This window comes from Stegostoma tigrinum, chromosome 28 (genome assembly GCF_030684315.1).
Source record: "Stegostoma tigrinum isolate sSteTig4 chromosome 28, sSteTig4.hap1, whole genome shotgun sequence".
Classification (NCBI taxonomy): domain Eukaryota; kingdom Metazoa; phylum Chordata; class Chondrichthyes; order Orectolobiformes; family Stegostomatidae; genus Stegostoma; species Stegostoma tigrinum.
Window position 1 is genome coordinate 48,198,084 of NC_081381.1, and position 19,832 is coordinate 48,217,915.

At 42.7% G+C, this 19,832-nt stretch overlaps 1 protein-coding gene across 3 annotated transcripts in view; it reads left to right on the forward strand.

Moving 5' to 3' along the window:
- si:dkey-205h13.2 (uncharacterized) overlaps positions 1-19,832 on the forward strand; it is a 156,220-nt gene that overhangs the window by 125,388 nt on the left and 11,000 nt on the right. For all 3 annotated transcript variants that reach the window (XM_059638018.1, XM_059638017.1, XM_059638019.1), the window contains 3 exons: positions 12,049-12,223; positions 12,325-12,426; positions 17,286-17,456. In XM_059638018.1, the coding sequence (XP_059494001.1) occupies positions 12,049-12,223; positions 12,325-12,426; positions 17,286-17,456 (448 nt within the window). The remainder of the gene's footprint in view (positions 1-12,048; positions 12,224-12,324; positions 12,427-17,285; positions 17,457-19,832) is intronic.

Consider the following 19,832-nt stretch of genomic DNA (forward strand, 5'->3'; position numbering starts at 1 on the left):
ACAACCTCTCTGCCTCCACTTTATCTATTCCCTTCATAATTTGATATGTTACTATAAGATCTCCCCTCATTCTTCTGAATTCCAATGAGTATAATCCCAGTCTAGTCAGTCTGTCCTCATAATCCAATTCTCTCACAACTCTGGAATTAACCGAGTGAATCTCCTCTGCATGCTCTCCAGTGCTAGTATATCTCTTCCCAAGCAAGGAGACCAAAACTGCACACAGTACTCCATGTGTAGCCTCACCAGGACCCTATACAGTTGCAGCATAGTCTCCCTGTTTTTAAACTCCATCCCCCGAGCAATGACAGATAAAATTCCATTTGCCTTTTTAATCACCTGCTGCACCTGCAATCCCACCTTCAGCAATTCATGCACAAAGACACCCAAGTCCCTTTGCACAGCAGCGTGCTGCAATTTTGTTTACCATTTAAAACAAAAGATGTTAGTGCTTGTAATTTTAATTTGTTTTAGTTGACATAATCCTGACTCTTATTAGAGTATTATTGGTGCTTAACTACTGACACAATCTGACAACATCACAGTGGAGGACTTATAAATTCACTATTTGATTGAGAACTTGAAGTTCCAGTTGCCTTTGAGGAGTTGGGGTTGAGGATTCCTTCAAAAAAAAATTTAATTAGTTAAAGGGATTTAAATATACTGAATGAGCTTTTATCTATGACTGCACTTTATATTATAATCATTTGTATCTGTTACTGCCTTTATTTTATTTCATCTTGCATGGCTCTTGTCTGTCCATAACAGATACCGGGTGTGTTGGCATGGAGGGTTTAAGGGCAAAGCACAATGGGAACACATCATGGTTTGGTATAAGTTACCAAAGAAGGTACGAAGGGCACAGAGATGAGTAGGTGTTGTGGTTATCATGAGTATAGGAGGGGCCACAAGCCTAGTTAGTAGGCCACAGGTTGACATGGTTAGAAGATCTGCTTTGGTTTACTTTTGCAACTTTCTTCCAGTTACATTAAAAGCTGTTAGATCTAGCGAGTTTTGAGAAGATTTGTAGCTCAGGTTGAGGTTCTGGATGTAAGTTTGCTCGCTGAGCTGGAAGGTTAGTTTTCAGACGTTTCGTCACCATTCTAGGTAACATCATCAGTGAGCCTCTGACGAAGCGCTGGTGTTATGTCCCACTTTCTATTTGTCTGTTAGATCTTATAGCCCTCCTGGTACTCAAAGAGTCGTAGAGTCGTACAACATGAAAATGGACCCTTCGGTCCAACCAGTCCATGCTGATTATAAACCCAAACTAAACTAGTCCCACCTGCCTGCACTTGACTCATATCCTTTCTGCACTCCCATCCATTCTTCATGCTATTTCAATATCAACTGATATTCCCATCCATTGACATTCCATTACCGTCATATAACATTGTGCTTGATCATGTAAATTTATAAACTGATCCAAATCAATAGATAGTTACAATGAGAAAAGAAAACATGATTTCACAAATTGTCTCTCAGAAAAATATATTGCTGTAACTCTAAACCTTCAAAAGTTTAAATCAGACAGCCATCAAAACCGAGGCTTCGAACATCTAAAACCTCATTCTTATGTAAATCAACACTGAGACATTGACAAAAAATGTCACAGAAAGAATCATTTATGATGATCATTTAAAGATGCTAATCAAGCAAAGTCAACAATTCAGCTATTTAAGCAAATTACCTGCTGAGAAAGTCATTTTATGAGTCTGGACTTTCAGCTGTCTATGTATAATTAGAATGTCTGGTTCTCCCGAAAGAGTTCTTATACACTGAGACATGAAAAGGACCTGTGTATCACCCACCATTCCAAATGTTCCAGAATCCAGACTAAGATTCCTGATTCTTCTGTGAGCCCATGGACCAGAATTCCAAGGCTGGCCTGACATTAAAAAATTTGGACAGTTCTGAAGTAGGCCCACAGAGTCACAGAGTGTACAGCGTGCAAACAGGCTCTTTGGCCCAAACTGGTCCATGCTGACCATTGTGCCCACTCAGCTATTTCCAATTGCCCACATTTGGTCCATATCCCTCTAAACCCTTCTCATCCATGTACCTCTCCAAATGTTTTTTAAATGTCGCTATTGTACCTGCCTCAACCGCTTTCTCTCGCCACCTATTCCAAATATGCACCATTCTCTGTGTAAAGAAGTTACCCCTCAGGCCCTTCTAAATCTTTCCCCTCTCACCTTAAACCTATTCCCTCTAGTTTTCAATTCCTCACCCTGGGAGAAAGACAATGTGCATTCATCCTATCTATGCCTGGCAGGATTTTATACACCTCAATAAGGCCTACATTCCAAAGAATAATGCCCTATCCTGGCCAGCCTCTCGCTATAACTCAGGCCTGCTATTCTTGGCAACATCCTCGTAAATCTTCATTGTACACTTTCTAGTTTAACAATGTATTTCCTGTAACAGGGTGCCCAAAACTATACATAATACTCCAAGTGAGGCCTCACCTGTGACTTATACAACTGTAACATAACGTCCCAAATCCTTTACTCGATGCCTCAAAAAATGAAGGCCAGCATGCCAAATGCCTTCTTCATCACCCTGTCTATCTGTAACACCATTTCAATGAACTGTGTACTTGTACTCCTTGGTCCTCCTGTTCCACAACACTCCTCAGGTCGTTACCATTTACTGTATAAGTCCTACCTTGGTTTGACTTTCCAAAGTGCAATACCTCACACATATTTGTATTAAATTGCGTTTGCTAGACATCAGCCCACTTCTCTATCTGATCAAGATCCCTCTGTAATTTTTGATAACCTTCCTCGCTATCTCGTAATCTTGTGTTATCCGCAAACTTACTAATCATGCCTTGTACATTGACATCCAGATCATTTCTATAAACAACAAGTAACAGAAGTCCCAGCACTGACTCCTGTGGCACACCACTAGCCACAGGCCTCCAGTCTGAGAAACAACCTGCAACAATCACCCTCTGCTTCTTCCTATTGAGCCAATTTTGAATCTAATTAGCCAGCTCTCCCTGGATCCCATGCGACCTAACTTTCATGACTAGCCTGCCATGTGGGACCTTGTTAAAGGCCTTATTAAAGTCCTCATAGACAACATCCACTGCCTCATCTGTTCTCTTAGTTACCTCTTCGAAAAACTCTAAAAGATTTGTCAGTCATGACTCCCCGTGCATAAATCCATGCTGGATTGACTATCCAAATGCTGGTTGACCCTGTCCCTCAGTATCCTCTCCAATAACTTTCCTACCACTGATATCATGCTCACTGGCCTGTCGTTCCCTGGCTTGTCTTTGCTCCCTTTTGTAAACGATGATACAATATTAGCCACTTTCCAGCCTTCTGGAACTTCACCGGTGGCTAAAGATGAAGCAAAAATCTCTGCAACAGCTTCTGCAATTTCTTCCATAACCTCCCACAACATCTGAGGATGGACTTGATCAGGCCAAAGGGGTTTAACGACCTTAATATGCTTTAAGGCTACAAACACCTCCTCTCTGGTAATGTGTATGCAGTCCAAAGCATCCCCACTTGTTACCCTTATTTCACTGGACCAGAAATGTTAACTCTGCTTTCTCTCCCCAAAAAACCCGCTAGGTATTTCCAGCAATTTCTGTTTTTGTTTCTGATTTCCAGCATTCACCGTTCTTTAGTTTCTTTTTCTTTACAAAAATTGCACACTTTGGGGTAGGGGTTGCCGAGAATAGAGCTGGTCAGATTGGGAGAGCAGCTCATGGGCTTGATAGCTATACCTTTATCCAGTGTTAGTGAATATTGGTGACATGGGAAATGGGTGGGAATCCTGGAGCCAGTTTCCACCTTACGTTTTAAAATTGGCTCTGTGAAAATCTCGATCAATATCTTCAAAGCTGAAGTTTTGCTAAAATGAACCTCTGCTGAAGAGAAATACATAATCTCTTTGACTCTTTAACTCCATTGCTCCCTCACAACTTGACATCCATGTTGTATCTGAAATAATCAGCTAAACTGCTGATATACCAATATTGTCATAGTCATACTGTTCATATGTTTAAAGCAGTATAAAAAATGAAAGTAGGAGCAGGAGGAGGCCACTCAGCCCTTTAAGCCTGCTCTGCCATTCATCATGATCATGCTGCTCATCTAACTCAATAGCCTAATCCTGCTTTCTCCCTGTAACCTTTGATCCCTTTCATCCCATCTAGCCGCCTCTTGAATACATTCAATATTCTGGCATCAAATACTTCCTGTGGTGATGAATTCCATAGGCTCACCACTCTTTGGATGAAGAAATGTCTCCTCATCTCCATCCTAAATCGTCTACCCTGAATCTTCAGACTGTGACCCCTGGTTCTAGACACACTCACCATTGGGAACATCCTCACTGCATCCATCCTGTCTAGTGCTGTTAGAATTGTATAAGCATCTATGAGACCTCCCTTCATATGTCTAAATTCCAGTGAAAACAATCCTAACCCGGTCAATCTCTCCTCATACGTCAGCCCCACCATCCCCAAAATCAATTTGATAAAGCTTCACTGCACTTCCATGAGAGAAAGAGCGTCCTTCCTCAGAAGCGGAAACCGAAATTCTCACTGCAAAGCCCCTTCCAGGTATGCCTAATCTGAAGAAGTTATCCTCCTCCCTCCGGAAACCTCAGGGGATCTCTCTCCCACTGCAACTCTCTTGTCCTCTATCCATCTTCGACCGCCTCCCCCTCTCTGCCTATTTATTTCAGAACCCTCTCCCCATCCCCCTTTTCTGATGAAGGGTCTAGGCCCGAAACGTCAGCTTTTGTGCTCCTAAGATGCTCCTTGGCCTGCTGTGTTCATCCAGCTCCACACTTTGTTATTGTACACAATATTCTAGGTGTAGCCTCACCGAGGCCCTGTATAACTGCAACAACACATCCCAACTCGTGTATTCAAAACCTTTCACAATAAAGGTCAACATACCATTTGCTTTCTTTACCGCCTGCTGAACCTACATGTTTACAGAGAACATCACAGCACAGTACAGGCCCTTCGGCCCTCGATGTTGTGCCGACCTGTCATACCGATCTCAAGCCCATCTAACCTACACTATTCCATGTACGTCCATATGCTTATCCATATTCCATGTACGCCCATATGCTTACCTTCAGCAACTGGTGCACAAGGACACCCAGGTCCCGCTACACAGTCCTCTCTCCCAATTTACAACCGTTCAGGTAGTAATCTGCCTTCTTGTTTTTACTTCCAAAGTGAATAGCCTCACATTTATCAAAATTATACTGCATTTGCCATTAATTTGCCCACTCACCCAACCTTGATTTTGTTTTTTGTTTGAAACGTTAAGAATATCAGCAATTTTGTTACATATCCCAAATTGATGTGTATTATATTAGCTGGGGAGAGCAGGCCATTACTTATATGAAGCTTCCATGTTCAGTTTCCCAGATTTATTGCATTAAATTCACAATGGATCTTTGTTGCAATTCTAATTCACAACTCAGTTTCTCATTCCTTACTGAAATATTAGCTATTTGGATACAGACTGGCTCAAAGGTAAAAGACAGAGGGTTGTTTTTCAGGCTGGAGCCTGTGACCAGCAGTGTGCTACAAGGATGGGTGCTGGACGCACTGCTTTTCATCATTTATATAAAAGATTTGGTTGTGAGCACAGGAGGCATAGTTAGTAAGTTTGCAGATGATACCAAAATTGGAGGCATGGTGGACAGAAGAAGGCTACCTTGGAGTACAGCAGGATCTTGATTAAATGGGCCAATGGCCAAGGAGTGGCAGATGGAGTTCAATTTAGATAAATGTGAGATGCTGCTTTTTTGGAAAGGCGAATCCGGGCAGACCTTAGACTCTTAATGGTAAGGACCTGGGGAGCGTTGCTGGACAAAGAGACCTTGGAGTGCAAGTTCATAGCACCTTGTAAGTAGAGTCACGGGTGGATAGGATAGTGAAGAAGGCATTTGGTATGTGTATTTTTATTGGTCAGTCCATTTGGTATAGGAGTTGGGAGGTTCATGTAGCTTTACAGGGTATTGGTTAGGCCACTATGGGAATACTGCATGCAATTCTCATCTCCCTGCTATAGGAAGAATGTTGTGAAACTTGAAAGGATTCAGAAAAAATTTACAAGGATTGCCAAGGTTGCAGGGTTTGAGCCACAGAGAGGCTGAATAGACAGGGGCAGTTTTCTGTGGAGTGTCAGAGGCTGAGGAGTGATCATACAAAGCTTATAAAATCATGAGGGGGATGGATAGGGTAAATAGATAAGGTCTTTTCCCCAGGGTATGTGAGTCCAAAACTAGAGGACATAGGTTTAGGGTGAGAGACGAAGGATTTAAACTGGACCGAAAGGGCAACTTTCTCATGCAGAGTGGTGTGTGTATGGAATGAGTGGAGGCTGGTGCAATAATAGCATTTAAAAGGCACAAAAACAGAAGTTGCTGTGAAAGCTCAGCAGGCCTGGCAGCATCTGTTCTAACATAGAAGATAGAACATTACAGCACACCACAGGCCCTTCGGCCCTCAATGTTGTGCCGACCTGTCATACCAATCTCAAGCCCATCTAACCTACACTATTCCATGTACGTCCATATGCTTATCCAATGACGACTTAAATGTACCTAAAGTTGGCGAATCTACTACCGTTGCAGGCAAAGCGTTCCATTCCCTTTCTACTCTCTGAGTAAAGAAACTACCTCTGACATCTGTCCTATATCTTTCACCTCTCAATTTAAAGCTATGCCCCCTCATGTTCGCCGTCACCATCCTAGGAAAAAGGCTCTCCCTATCCACCCTATCTAACCCTCTGATTATTTTATATGTTTCAATTAAGTCACCTCTCAACCTTCTCTCTAATGAAAACAGCCTCAAGTCCCTCAGCCTTTCCTCGTAAGACCTTCCCTCCATACCAGGCAACATCTTAGTAAATCTCCTCTGCACCCTTTCCAAAGCTTCTACATCCTTCTTATAATGCGGTGACCAGAACTGGACACAATACTCCAAGTGCGGCCGCACCAGAGTTTTGTACAGCTTCACCATAACCTCTTGGTTCCGGAACTCGATTCCTCTATTAATAAAAGCTAAAACACTGTATGCCTTCTTAACAGCCCTGTCAACCTGGGTGGCAACTCTCAAGGATCTGTGTACATGGTCACCGAGATCTCTCTGCTCATCTACACTGCTAAGAATCTTACCATTAGCCCAGTACTTTGCCTTCCGGTTACTCTTACCAAAAGGCATTACCTCACACTTGTCTGTATTAAACTCCATGTGCCACCTCTCAGCCCAGCTCTGCAGCTTATCTATGTCTCCCTGCAACCTACAGCATCCTTCGTCACTATCCATAACTCCACCGACCTTAGTGTCGTCTGCAAATTTACTAACCCATCCTTCTACGCCCGCATCCAGGTCATTTGTAAAAATGACAAACAGCAGTGGACCCAACACCGACCCTTGCGGTACACCACTAGTAACTGGTCTCCAGGATGAACATTTCCCATCAACTACCACCCTCTGTCTTCTTTCAGCAAGCCAATTCCCGATCCAAACTGCTGTATCTCCCACAATCCCATTCCTCCCCATTTTGTACAATAGCCTATTGTGGGGAACCTTATCGAACACCTTGCTGAAATCCATATACACCACATCAACCGGTTTACTCTCATCTACCTGTTTGGTCACCTTCTCAAAGAACTCAATAAGGTTTGTGAGGCACGACCTTCCCTTCACAAAACCGTGCTGACTATCCCTAATCAATTTATTCTTTTCTAGATGATTATAAATCCTATCCCTTATAATCTTTTCCAACACTTTACCAACAACTGAGGTAAGGCTCACTGGTCTGTAATTACCAGGGTTGTCTCTACTCCCCTTCTTGAACAGGGGAACCACATTTGCTATCCTCCAGTCACCTGGCACTATTCCTGTAGACAATGACGAGTTAAAGATCAATGCCAAAGGCTCGGCAATCTCCTCCCTGGCTTCCCAGAGGATCCGAGGATAAATCCCATCCGGCCCAGGGGACTTATCAATCTTCACCCTCTGAAGGATTTCCAATACCTCTTCCTTGTGAACCTCAATCCCACCTAGTCTAGTAGTCTGTATCTCAGTATTCTCCTCGACAACATTGTCGTTTTCTTGAGTGAATACTGTTGCAAAATATTCATTTAGCGCTTCCCCTATCTCACCTGACTCCACATGCAACTTACCACTACTGTCCTTGATTGGCCCTAATCTTACTTTCGTCATTCTTTTATTCCTTAAATACCTATAGAAAGCCTTAGGGTTTACCTGATCCTATCCGCCAACAACTTCTCATGTCTCCTCCTGGCTCTTCTGAGCTCTCTCTTTAGGTCTTTCCTGGCTACCTCGTAGCCCTCAAGTGCCCTAACTGAGCCTTCATATCTCATCCTAACATAAGCCTTCTTCTTCCTCTTGACCAGAGATTCCACCTCCTTCGTAAACCACGGCTCCCGCACTCTACAGCTTCCTCCCTGCCTGACAGGTGCATACTTATCTAGGACACACAGGAGCTTTTCCTTGAATAGGCTCCACATTTCTAATGTGCCTATCCCCTGCCGTTTCCTTCCCCATCCTATGCTCCCTAAATCTTGCCTAATCTCATCGTAATTGTCTTTCCCCCAGCTATAACTCTTGCCCAGTGGTGTACACCTATCCATTTCCATCACTAAAGTAAACATAACACAATTGTGATCACTATCACCAAAGTGCTCACCTACTTCGAAATCTAACACCTGGCCGGGCTCATTACCCAGTACCACATCTAATGTGGCTTCGCCTCTTGTTGGCCTATCTACACACTGTGTCAGGAAGCCCTCCTGCACACTCTGGATAAAAACTGACCCATCTATCGTACTCGAACTATAGTGTTCCCTAGTCAATATTTGGAAAGGTGAAGTCCTCCGTGACAACTACCCTGTCTCTCTCACTCCTGTCGAGAATCATCTTTGCTATCCTTTCCTGTATATCTATGGAACTATTCGGAGGCCTATAGAAAACTCGCAACTGGGTGACCTCTCCTTTCCTGTTTCTAATCTCAGCCCATACTACCTCAGTTGACGAGTCCCCAAACATCCTTTCTGCAACTGTAATACTGTCCTTGACCAACAATGCCACACCTCTGCCCCTTTTACCATCTTCTCTGTTCTCACTGAAACATCTAAATCCCGGAACCTGCAACAACCATTCCTGCCCCTGCTCTATCCATGTCTCCAAAATGGCCACAACATCGAAGTCCCAGGTACCAACCCTTGCTGCAAGTTCACCCACCTTATTCCGGACGCTCCTGGCATTGAAGTAGACACACTTCAAACCAACTTCTTGCTTGCCGGTGCCATCTTGCTTCCCTGAAACTTTATTTCGGACCACCCTACTCTTAACCTTTTCTATAGTCGAACTGCAATTTTGGTGCCCACCCCCCTGCTGAATTAGTTTAAACCCACCCGAATAGCCTTAGCAAATTTCGAATAGTCTTAGCAAATCTGAGGGAGGGTCACCAGATCCAAAACATTAGCACTGATTTTTGCTTCACAGATGCTGCCAGACCTGATGAGCTTTTCCAGCAACTTCTGTTTATGTTCCTGATTTACAACATCCACATTTCTTTCAGTTTTTTTATTTGGTTAACATTGAAAATGCATCTGGATAGGTATATGAATAGGAAGAGTTTGGAGGGATATGGGCCAAATTCTGGCAAATGGGACAAAATTTCTTCAGGGTATCTGACTGGCATGTCTGAATTGGACCAAAGTGTCTGTTTCTGTGCTGTATGTCTCTATGACAATGAGGTTATGGTGCTTGGGCGATATAAATACTGTATATTAATGCAAATGTCTTTAGCTCTCCCCTAAACAGAGAATTTGAGTCCTTCATGGTAACTTCAGCCAAGGCAGCAATTAACACCATGCTGTTGACATCACTCTGAATAGTAAACCAGCCATCCAGCCAACTGACCTAACTCTCCACATGAGCATCATCAAATCATCTTCTTTCAAATGATTTAAAACGTTGTTTGTAAAGTCTCTCTAATTAAATGTTATGTTTCACTTTTGAAATTATGAGAATTTTGAAATTATGAGAAATTATAACTATGAAATTGTTTTCCCATGAATTCCAAATGTTTGATGAAATTTTAGTTGACCAGTAGAAGAACCCCACAGACTTTGAAGTCACCCTCCATTCCTACTCATTTAAATATAATCAAATTTGTATGTATTTGTAAAATTATGTGTAAGATGAGTATCTTTCCCTTGTTAAATCCTGTGCCGTAGGCAGAGGGTGTATGGAGTTTCACAACTGGCAAGGGTGACTCAGGGAGTTTTTGTGGAGTGTTATAGGTTCATCAAAGACTGGAGACGGAAAAGCCCAGTGTCTTGGGTATGGTGGGTGGAGTTTTGTTTGTTGACAGTGAAAGGAGGTAAAAGTCTCAATGGCTCATTTGTTCAATGGGTGAAACCCATGAATATAGAATGTTCCCATCTCGCACAGTTCAATTTCTGCAATACTATAGGTCTCACTCACCCACAATCCTATGGCCTCAATAGGCAGGGGGTGTAACAAAATTGGCCTTTTGCAACCAGTAACAGCAGCACCAGCAGCAGGCAGTGTTAGGGGGGCAGGATGCACCTAGGCAGGGAAGACGTAAGACAGGCATTTTGACCACACAGTTGTGGTTGTAATGCTGAAGTCTCCCATTCTCCCAGGAGGCCACTCGTAGCCTGCCAATGCCTTCTGCATTGTCAGCCAGCAGTGAGTTTCACTAGTAAAACGCTTCCCCTGTCAAAGAATCCCAGGTGTTTCACGCATACATCATTGGTACTTGTACTTTCATGTAAGAATTCTAGAATTTCTTTGGCTTAGAAAGAGACCATTCAGCCCATTTGTATCATCTAATGCCAATCTCCTGCCTTTTCCCCATTTCCCTGTGTACTAATTCTCTCCAAATAATCATCCAATACCCCCTTAAATGCCTTGGTTGAATGTGCCTCCACGAAACTTTTAGGCAGTCCATTCCATCAGACACATGGGAAGCAGAAAAGAGTGGCAGTGGATCATAGCACCGGTTACAACTTCAGAAATGGCACTCTAAACTTAAAAGTTCACTTGTACTTAGTACCGTGTGATGTTGTACAATGGGACACAAACAAATTACATACCAGTGGCGCGACCTGAACACACTGTGTTACCGATGCATTGGAGTAAGGGGCTGCAATGGAAACATTCAGTGAGGTTTCCAAAATGGGATGAAATCCATATCCCATCCTCAGGCTTTACCTAGAACCATAGAAACATAGCATCATACAGCAGGGAAACAGACCCTTCAGTCCAACTAGTCCACACTGGTCATGGTCCCGAACTAAACTAATCCCTTTTATCTGTATTTGACCCAAACCTTACCAAGTCATGTACCGATCCAAGTGTCTTTTAAAAGGCCCCACCTGGAGAGAGAAGTTTTCAACTTCACTGCTTGCATGGTATTCATGGAGGAAATTTCTGATTTATCTTCCATTGAAGCCAATAAGGTGGAAAGAATAAATGTGCCGTTTGTTCAGCTCGGTTAATGCACTAGGAGCTGAAGGTGAAAGCTGAACAGGAAGGCCTAACTATTTCTTAGTAATGTACAGTGCTGTGAATGACATAATCATTCTGTCAAACACTCATCAATGTATTACCTTTGACTGATTTGTGTTCGTATGTTCTTTTTAAGCTTTATCCCAATTTTAGTCTTTTAATGCTGTTTTAACATCCAGAATTGGCAAAATTTTAGCTGTTTTAGCATCATTCCAACTCAACTTCAAATAGTTCATAAAATTTGAGTGGAAAATGTAACCAATTGTGTCACAAAAATTTTTACTATGAGTAACACCTACACCAATGCTAATTAAAAATGGAAGATTTTTTCATTTTGTTTCTTTCAGAAATCTCTAGATCCTTCAATTTTTTTCCATTTAATTAACTTCTCAACAAACTTCCATTCAAACCAGTTACATTCTCTTAAGCTACACATTTCATCTCCAGCTCTTGGTAACAGTGTGAATTTTATTTGGTCCTTTCACTAGGTAGTTGCAAAACTCAGTGGTTTGACCGTGATGATCCAACAGGAAAAGGCGATTTTGAAGATCTTGAAAATCTCAAGAAAGAATATCCTGAACAAATCTGCAGTGTTCCGACTGCCTGTGAGGTGGAGACAACATCGGGAACCCCAGCCTCCAGCACTGGAGACAATATCCCCCAGTAAAAACAATTCCTGATGCATTAGTTTTGTCCTTGCACTTAATTTCATAGGATACAAATTTCTTTACAAACTCAGGCACTGCTATTCTATGTTAAAACAGATGCAGCATTGAATCTGGATTTACTTGTATGAATGAAGACCAGGATGATGGGAGCTGTGAAGATTACAGAATACGTTTTAACTGCCCTGAGATTTTTTGCAAGTATCCCATTTTGAAAATGATAGCTCTATGTTTAATGTTGTAATTTGATTGTGTGTGTTGAATATCTGTCAAAATTGATTAACTGAGTGTTACCTTCAACTTGGAAAGCTTAGACAAATTTGAGACTGGATTTCCGCAGCTCAATCAGAATGGAATGGACCCAGTCAGGTGGGAGAGGGAATGGAACAGAAGAATTGGAAGAGTCAGAAGGAGAAAAGAGTTTTAAAAACGTAACAAGAAATGAACATGTTGGTCATACCATTTGAAATATGCGACACAAGTCGATCCAGTCAATGTCACTTATCAATTGTACTAACTTCTACTTTTGGCTTGTCAGTTGCTTGAGTAAAATTTCCAATTCCATTTCTGAAGGCAGTCTTTCCAGAGCTGTTTTGAATTTAACATTGCAGCAGAACGCTTTCAGTTCAGAAGGTCATCACCCCTCCCTGACATCACATGGGTGCCAAAGTGTGCACAGTTGTTTGGACTCTACCTGTGCTCCAAAAAAACTGCTGGCAGCTGTGCCGTCAGAAGTCAAGGCCCCTGGAGAAGAGAGGCAGTGGCACATGCAAAGGAAGTGATGCATTGTGTATCAGGAGGCCAGTGGTGAGGGGCAGGAAGTACCAAGAAGAAGGAGAGAGAACATCCTGTGATGCAAATTCTACACACAGAGGCAAAGCTTCTGGACGTGAGTGAGAATCAGTGCTGAAGGAGACTGTCCTCCCCAGAAACAACTGTGGCCTGCACACTATAGACATCTGCAGCATATCACAGGCAGATTCCCATTACAGCACCAACATGTTACATGCTTCCTTCAGAAAGGCTGGACAACAAATCTGATTCACAAATATCAGCAGATCACATGTTCAGGTTCATTGAATTCAGTGTCTGTACCACTGACGTGCTGTCCTGTAATACTTTGTGTATAAGTACGGTGGCCTACTGCACTCTCCATAATATGGCCCTCCAGAAAGTGCAAACCTTGATGAGTTAGGGCTGTGGAAGGTGAATGAAAGGGAGGAACAGGAGATGATAATAAGCAGAGATGTGCCCTCTCTCCAGCTGCCACCCTCCAGGAAGAGGAGTTTCCCCTGCGCCTTCATGGACACCAGGCCTCTGACTTCGCTGTATTTGCATTCCCTGTGCTGTGGAGAGAGGCTTTGGTACAAGCAGGACAAGCAGCATCTTCAGGCTGTCCTAATTTTATACAACCCTTCTAAAATTAATGGAAAGAAAATCAGGCCTCTGTAGAACAGGTAGGTAACCTGCTCCAACAGACCAACATCATTGAGTACCATCAGAGGCCACCATATAATGAGACTGCGATAACTGTGGGCTGCTATGTATAAGATGATATTAGGCTGGCATAAGCAGTCATATGGCCACGACTTTGATAAGAAGGTCAAATAAAGTGCACTAGAGAGGTGCATCACAGAGATCAGTGTATGCACAGTATGTAAGTAAAAGAGTTTGTCTGGGTACTCAAGTGTCAGATAAAGCAGAGACCAAGGTGCAGCACCCTCAGAGCAGAGACAGTACAGTCTAAGGGACAAGACTGTTAGCTGGGCAGCACAGCGCCTGAGTTCCAAACCTTACTTATGTCACCAAGCCTGTTATCCACATTGAGATGCCAAGGTGGACATATTCCTTCTTAGTCAGTTCTCTTCAGCTGCCACAGCATTCCCCAGACGAGGGCAAGGAACCTCCCATTCTGCAGTTCCCTATTCCAGTTCATTTCCCCTAATGTGGAGAGTGTACAAGCCAGCATGCATAACTGGGGCTGAATCTATTTTATTGGCCTTTCACACCCTTTTACCCTGGAAGACACTCTGCAACTTTCTGGACCATTCTGGTCAAGTTTTCAGTGATGTATTTAAGCAGAGAAAAAAAAATGAGCAGGTGTGTATGACAGTCTTGATTTTTTCCTGTCGGCATCTCCTCTAGACTAAAATATGGGTCAAACCACCACACTTGGTGATAAGTAGTCACCAATGTGATTTTCCTCATAAAGAAGTGTAGTTCCTCCCCCCTCCACCGTCCTCAGAGTGCAGCAGGTGGTTCCTTCAAGTTCTAGGGGGCAGTCATGACGTCAAACCTGCCTGGAGTTCTGCTGGCCCACTGTCTCTGTCCTGCAGGCTGCCCTTCTTCATGCAGCTACCTACATAAATGATTTGGAAGAAAACATAGCTGGTATGTTTAATAGGTTTGCAGGTGATACAAAGATTGTTGGAGTTGCGGATAGTGAGGAGGATTGTCAGAGGATACAGCAAGATATATAGATCAATTGGCGGCATGGGCAGAAAAATGGCAGATGGAGTTTAATCCAGTCAAAGGGGAGGTGATGCATTTTGAAAGGTCAAGTACAAGTGGAAATTATACAGTGAATGGCAGAACTCTTAGGAGTATTGATATGCAGAGAGATCTGGGTGTACAGGTCCACAGGTCACTGATGGTGACAACACAGGTAGATAACGTAGTAAAAAAGCCTTATGGTATGCTAGCCTTCAATGGAAGGAGCATTGAATTATAAGGAGAGGCAAGTTATGCTATGGCTTTACAGAACTTTAGTTATGTCACACTTGGAAAATCGCATATAGTTCTGGTCATGACATACCAGAAGGATGTGGATGCTTTCGAGAGGGTACAGAAAAGGTTTACCAGGGTATTGCCTGGTCTGGGGGATTTTAGTTATGAAGAAAGGATGGATTGACCTAATTTGTTTTCATTGGAACACGGGAGGTTTAGGGGCATGAATAGAATTAAAAGTATGAGGCTTTTTTCCCAAGTTGGAGCAGTCAGTCATTAGGAGACACAGGTTCAAGGTGTGAGGGGGATGTTTAAAAGAGATGCACAAGGCAGGTTTTTCACACAAAGGGTGGTGAGTGTCTGGAACGTGCTGTCAGAGAAGGTGATAGAAACAGACAAAGTAGCAGTATTCAAGAAGCACTTGGATGAATACATGAGTAGCAGGGGAGAGGGATACAGATCCTGTAAGTGAAGACAGTTTTAATATGGAAGGGCAAAATGCATCAGCACAGGCTTTGAGGGCTGAAGGCCCTGTCCCTGTGCTGTACTGTTCTTCGTTCTTTAGTCTTGGAGTGGCCCCCATTGCCAGTGATCAGGTAGTCCTGACATCCTCACCCTGTCTGCTAAAATAGTGATGTTAAACCAGCGCATTAGGCAACAATGACATCTTCAGTCAACCACATTCATGTCTAGCCCCAGCAGGAAGTAAAAGTTAATCCTTTGATAAATTTTAAAAATGACTTCCCTCTTCTCTAGAATGTTTGTGCCCTTGCATTGAGATTAACAATGGAATGGTCGTCATGAGTTAATTGGTTGTGTTATTTGGCATTCATTCTCCCAGGTTTCCTGTTTGTGAACATTAACTCAGAACCTCAGCTTGATTGTATACAACATCTTCTGGGCTCCTCTGCTGATGGCCTTTTTAATGGCACCATGTGTTGGGAACAGACAGTCCATATTAAAATTTGTGAACAGTGTACAAGGTGTAAGATGTCATTGATAATTTATAAAATAACCTTGCTAGATCGGGAAATGGGGAAGTACAGTGAGGTCAGGGTGTCACTAAAGTCAGCATACAGGTGACAAATGGTATGTTGGTCTACACAATGAGAGGATTCCTGTACAGGAGCAGTGATGTCATGCTGAAATTGCACCAGATCCTTTCACAGCCACACCTGGGGTATTGTGTGCAGTTTTGGGCTCATTATCTGGGGAAGGGTATTCTGGCTATGGAAGGAGGGAAATGAAGATTTACCAGACTGAGTCTTGGGATGACAGGAGGGATGGATGACGAAAGACTGGATCAGTTAGGACTATATTAAATTTAGAAGAATAAAGGAATCTCATAGAAATCTGCAAAATTCTAACATGAATAGATTGAGTACTCTCAGAAGGATGTTCCTAGTGATCAGACCATCCAAAACCAGGGGTCACAGACCAAAGATCCAGTGTTGGCCATTTCAGACTAAGATGAGATTAGAAATTTCTTCACCCAGAGAGTGGTGAGCTTGTGGAATTCTCTGCCACAGAAAGCAGTTGAGGATAATTAAATAGTTTCAAGATGGGGTAAGATGTAGTTCTTAGGGCTAAAGGCTCAAAGGGCATGGGAAGAAAGTCGGAACACAGTACTGAGTTGGATGATCAGCTATGATTATAATGAATGGTGGTGCAGGCATGAAAGGCCAAAAAGCCTACGCTTGTTCCTATTTTCTATCTCTCTACGAATTGTCATTAAGCATGTGAGGAGTGAGATTAGTTCTACCTCGAGACTCGATAGAATTCTGAAATTGCCAACAGTTGGGACAGAAACCTTTGCATTTTTCAAATACAGCAATATAAATTTATGTAACCACTTTTACAACAGAGATGGTTAAGGGAAGATTAATAACATAAGTCAAAGTTAAGGGACCTCGAGAAAATAGACAGGGAAAAGGAAGCTAGTAAAAGGATTTGGATTTAGGACAAGCTGTGGATGAATTTCTCCAGAGAACGAGATTATAATCTGGGGAATGCAGGGTGATGGAAGAAGGTGTAATAGAAACTTGCAAATGAGATTTGGTTTTACAATTGAGTTGGAAAGTTTTGTTGGGCTATGACGCTTGATCCAGGGAGTGGGATAAATTGGAAAGATTATTTGTAGAGATGGCATCCAAATAGTGGGACAGGAGGTTTCCAGTACTGATTAATTAAATGATTAATCTCTCAGAAGTCATAATTTGAAACAAAGTCTATATATTTTCTATTGAACCACTGAGCCATGACTTTTGATTTTAAAATGTATAAGTGTTTCACACAGTGTAATTTTTCTTTATGTGTTCCTTTTAATCAGGCAGTTGTGTGACCCAGTGGTTTGATCATGATGATCCATCAGGGAAGGGAGATTTTGAAGTTCTCCAGAATCTCCAGAAAGAGTACCCTGATCAGATCTGCAGTACACCAACAGCCTGTGAAGTGGAGACAATATCAGGAACCCCAGCAGCAAACTCTGAAGACAACATTCAACAGTAACTATTCCCACTATAGTATTTCAAACTACCAACACATATTCAGATTTTCAAGAATAAAGGAAGAAGTTTAAAAATTAGGATCTCAGCAGTAGCTTTCTCAGATTACTCTTAGTGCTATGTCTCAGCAAATGTAGAAAGGGGAAAAAATGGAGGATCAGTGCATAGCTTAACTCATGTTACAGGAGGGTAGGCTTCAAATTCTTGAAAAATGGGGAGTGCTGGGATAGGGCACACCTATTCAAGAGAGGTGAGTTTAATCATAATTCAGAGATTTGATTGATCTTCCTTTCTGAGCTGGCATCTGTTGCCTACCTCTATGTGTCCGTGAACTTATTCTGTCAATACATTCAAACAGGTTCATTAAACATGGCTTTGCTTTCAGAAAGCTATGTTCGTGCTGCCTTTCAAATTGTGATTTTCTAGGTATACTGCTATAACATCCTTAATAAGGGGCTCCAGAATCTTGCCTATGACAGATGTTAGGCTGATGGGTCTACAGCTTCCAAGCTTCTGCCTCCCTCCTTTCAGAACTGGCATCATTCCTCAAGACTGCCAACTTGAATTTAAAGAGTTCCTTAGTATATGGAGACCCTGAAGCCTCTTCAGAAGCTATTGCTGAAGGTACACATTCAGAATAGACAATCTCAACTCAAGCAGCCCTTGAAATATCTGAGGTAAAGATAGAATATCTGCCAGTCCATAATAGTCATTACCCTGGCAAGAGAGTGTTGGGGGCAGAACTCAGCTGGTCCAGGGTTCTAAATCTTCAGAAACCTGATGGTCAACTCAGTCGTTCATCTCCTGATCAGGTTACATTGGTTGAATCACCCCTGCGGATCCGTCTAGTGCCCCCATAGAGCCGACAGTTGCCATCTCTTCAAGGGATATCCCTTATGCACTAGGATACATCCATACACACTGTTAGTGTTGAACATTGGAACATTTGAACATTCAGATAGGAACGGACTACTCAGTCCTTTGAGCCTGCTGCATCATTTAATAAGATCATGGCTGAACTGATGATCATCTCGGTTCTATGTCCCTTCTTATCCCAGACAACTCCCTTGCTTAATAATATCGTATTCACTTCTTCCTTAAATTATTCAAATACTGTGCCTCCATGCCATTTGAGGTTAAACGTTTCAAAGACTGTCCATCTCTGTGAGAACCTGAGTTAACTTGGACTAATAGAAGATGAAGTAGCTGACAGAGCTCCCTGGGAAGTGAGTGCACCCGTAGAACAAGCTCTTGTGGCTACAAATGCGTTGGATATTGAAGGACCAAAAGTCCCCCTTGCTGTTAGATCACACTGGTTGGTCACTGGGTGACTTGAGAGCCACATGAGTACCATGGATGATGCCATGCTTCTGTGGCAATCCAGTGATGAAGGAAAACTCAATGCTCTTTGTCCCTGAAAGGCCATCCCAGTCATTAATTATCTGTTCCCTTAGTGATACCATCCCTGATATCCATGACTGGAGGGGTAGATTGATATGTTGCCTCTGAAGCTGATTCAAAGAAGGTTTCGCAAACAAAGAAATTCAGGTTCACTGGCAAGGTAACAGGTAACTGCAAGATTTTTGGTGATAAGGGCAACAATCTCTGTGACCATCTGCTTGGACAGTTGCAGTTTTTGTTTGCACTCCATCATCTGCAGGTAATTCTGTTTTCAGTAGCTGCTGTTATATTAGGTACCCCGGGTTGGGGGTTTGGCCTTTACTGCCATCCTGCTCCTCTTTCCTCTCTTCTGCTTGCCTGATTCCTGGAGTTCTGCATTTCCTGTGTTTCCCATCATTGTTCTGTGTGCAAAATCTTATAGACTTAGCCCAATATAAGCTACAACCTTTCTTCTGAGCAGGTTCTTAGCAACCTTACCTACTGCTGTTCTACCCAGTGATGCTTAGATGTTAGAGATAATGGGAACTGCAGATGCTGGAGAATCCAAGAGAACAGTGTGAAGCTGGATGAACACAACCGGCCAAACAGCATCTCAGGCGCACAAAAGCTGACGTTTCGGGCAAAGACCCTTCATCAGATGCTAAGATGTTAATTGGCCAGTCAATGGCCAAGCACTGATAGCCCATTCATTCTGTGCCCAAGCAGTGCCATGGGCACACCTTATCAAATGCCAAGTATCCCTCTGTCTAACTGACCCTTTTACTTGGTTGTGTTGTCTGGCCTAATGTGGTCCTTCTACCTTCAGATGGTCTTTTTGCCAGGAACTGGCAAGCCCTACCTAAAAAACAGTGAGCCGCAAAAATTGACAAGTTGCTGATGAACTTTTAAATAGTCTCAGTTTGGTGGAGGGGGAATTGCATCCCGCACTTTCTCCCCGTCTCATCATTAACAGTGGCCAGTGGAAGGAAAGCCATC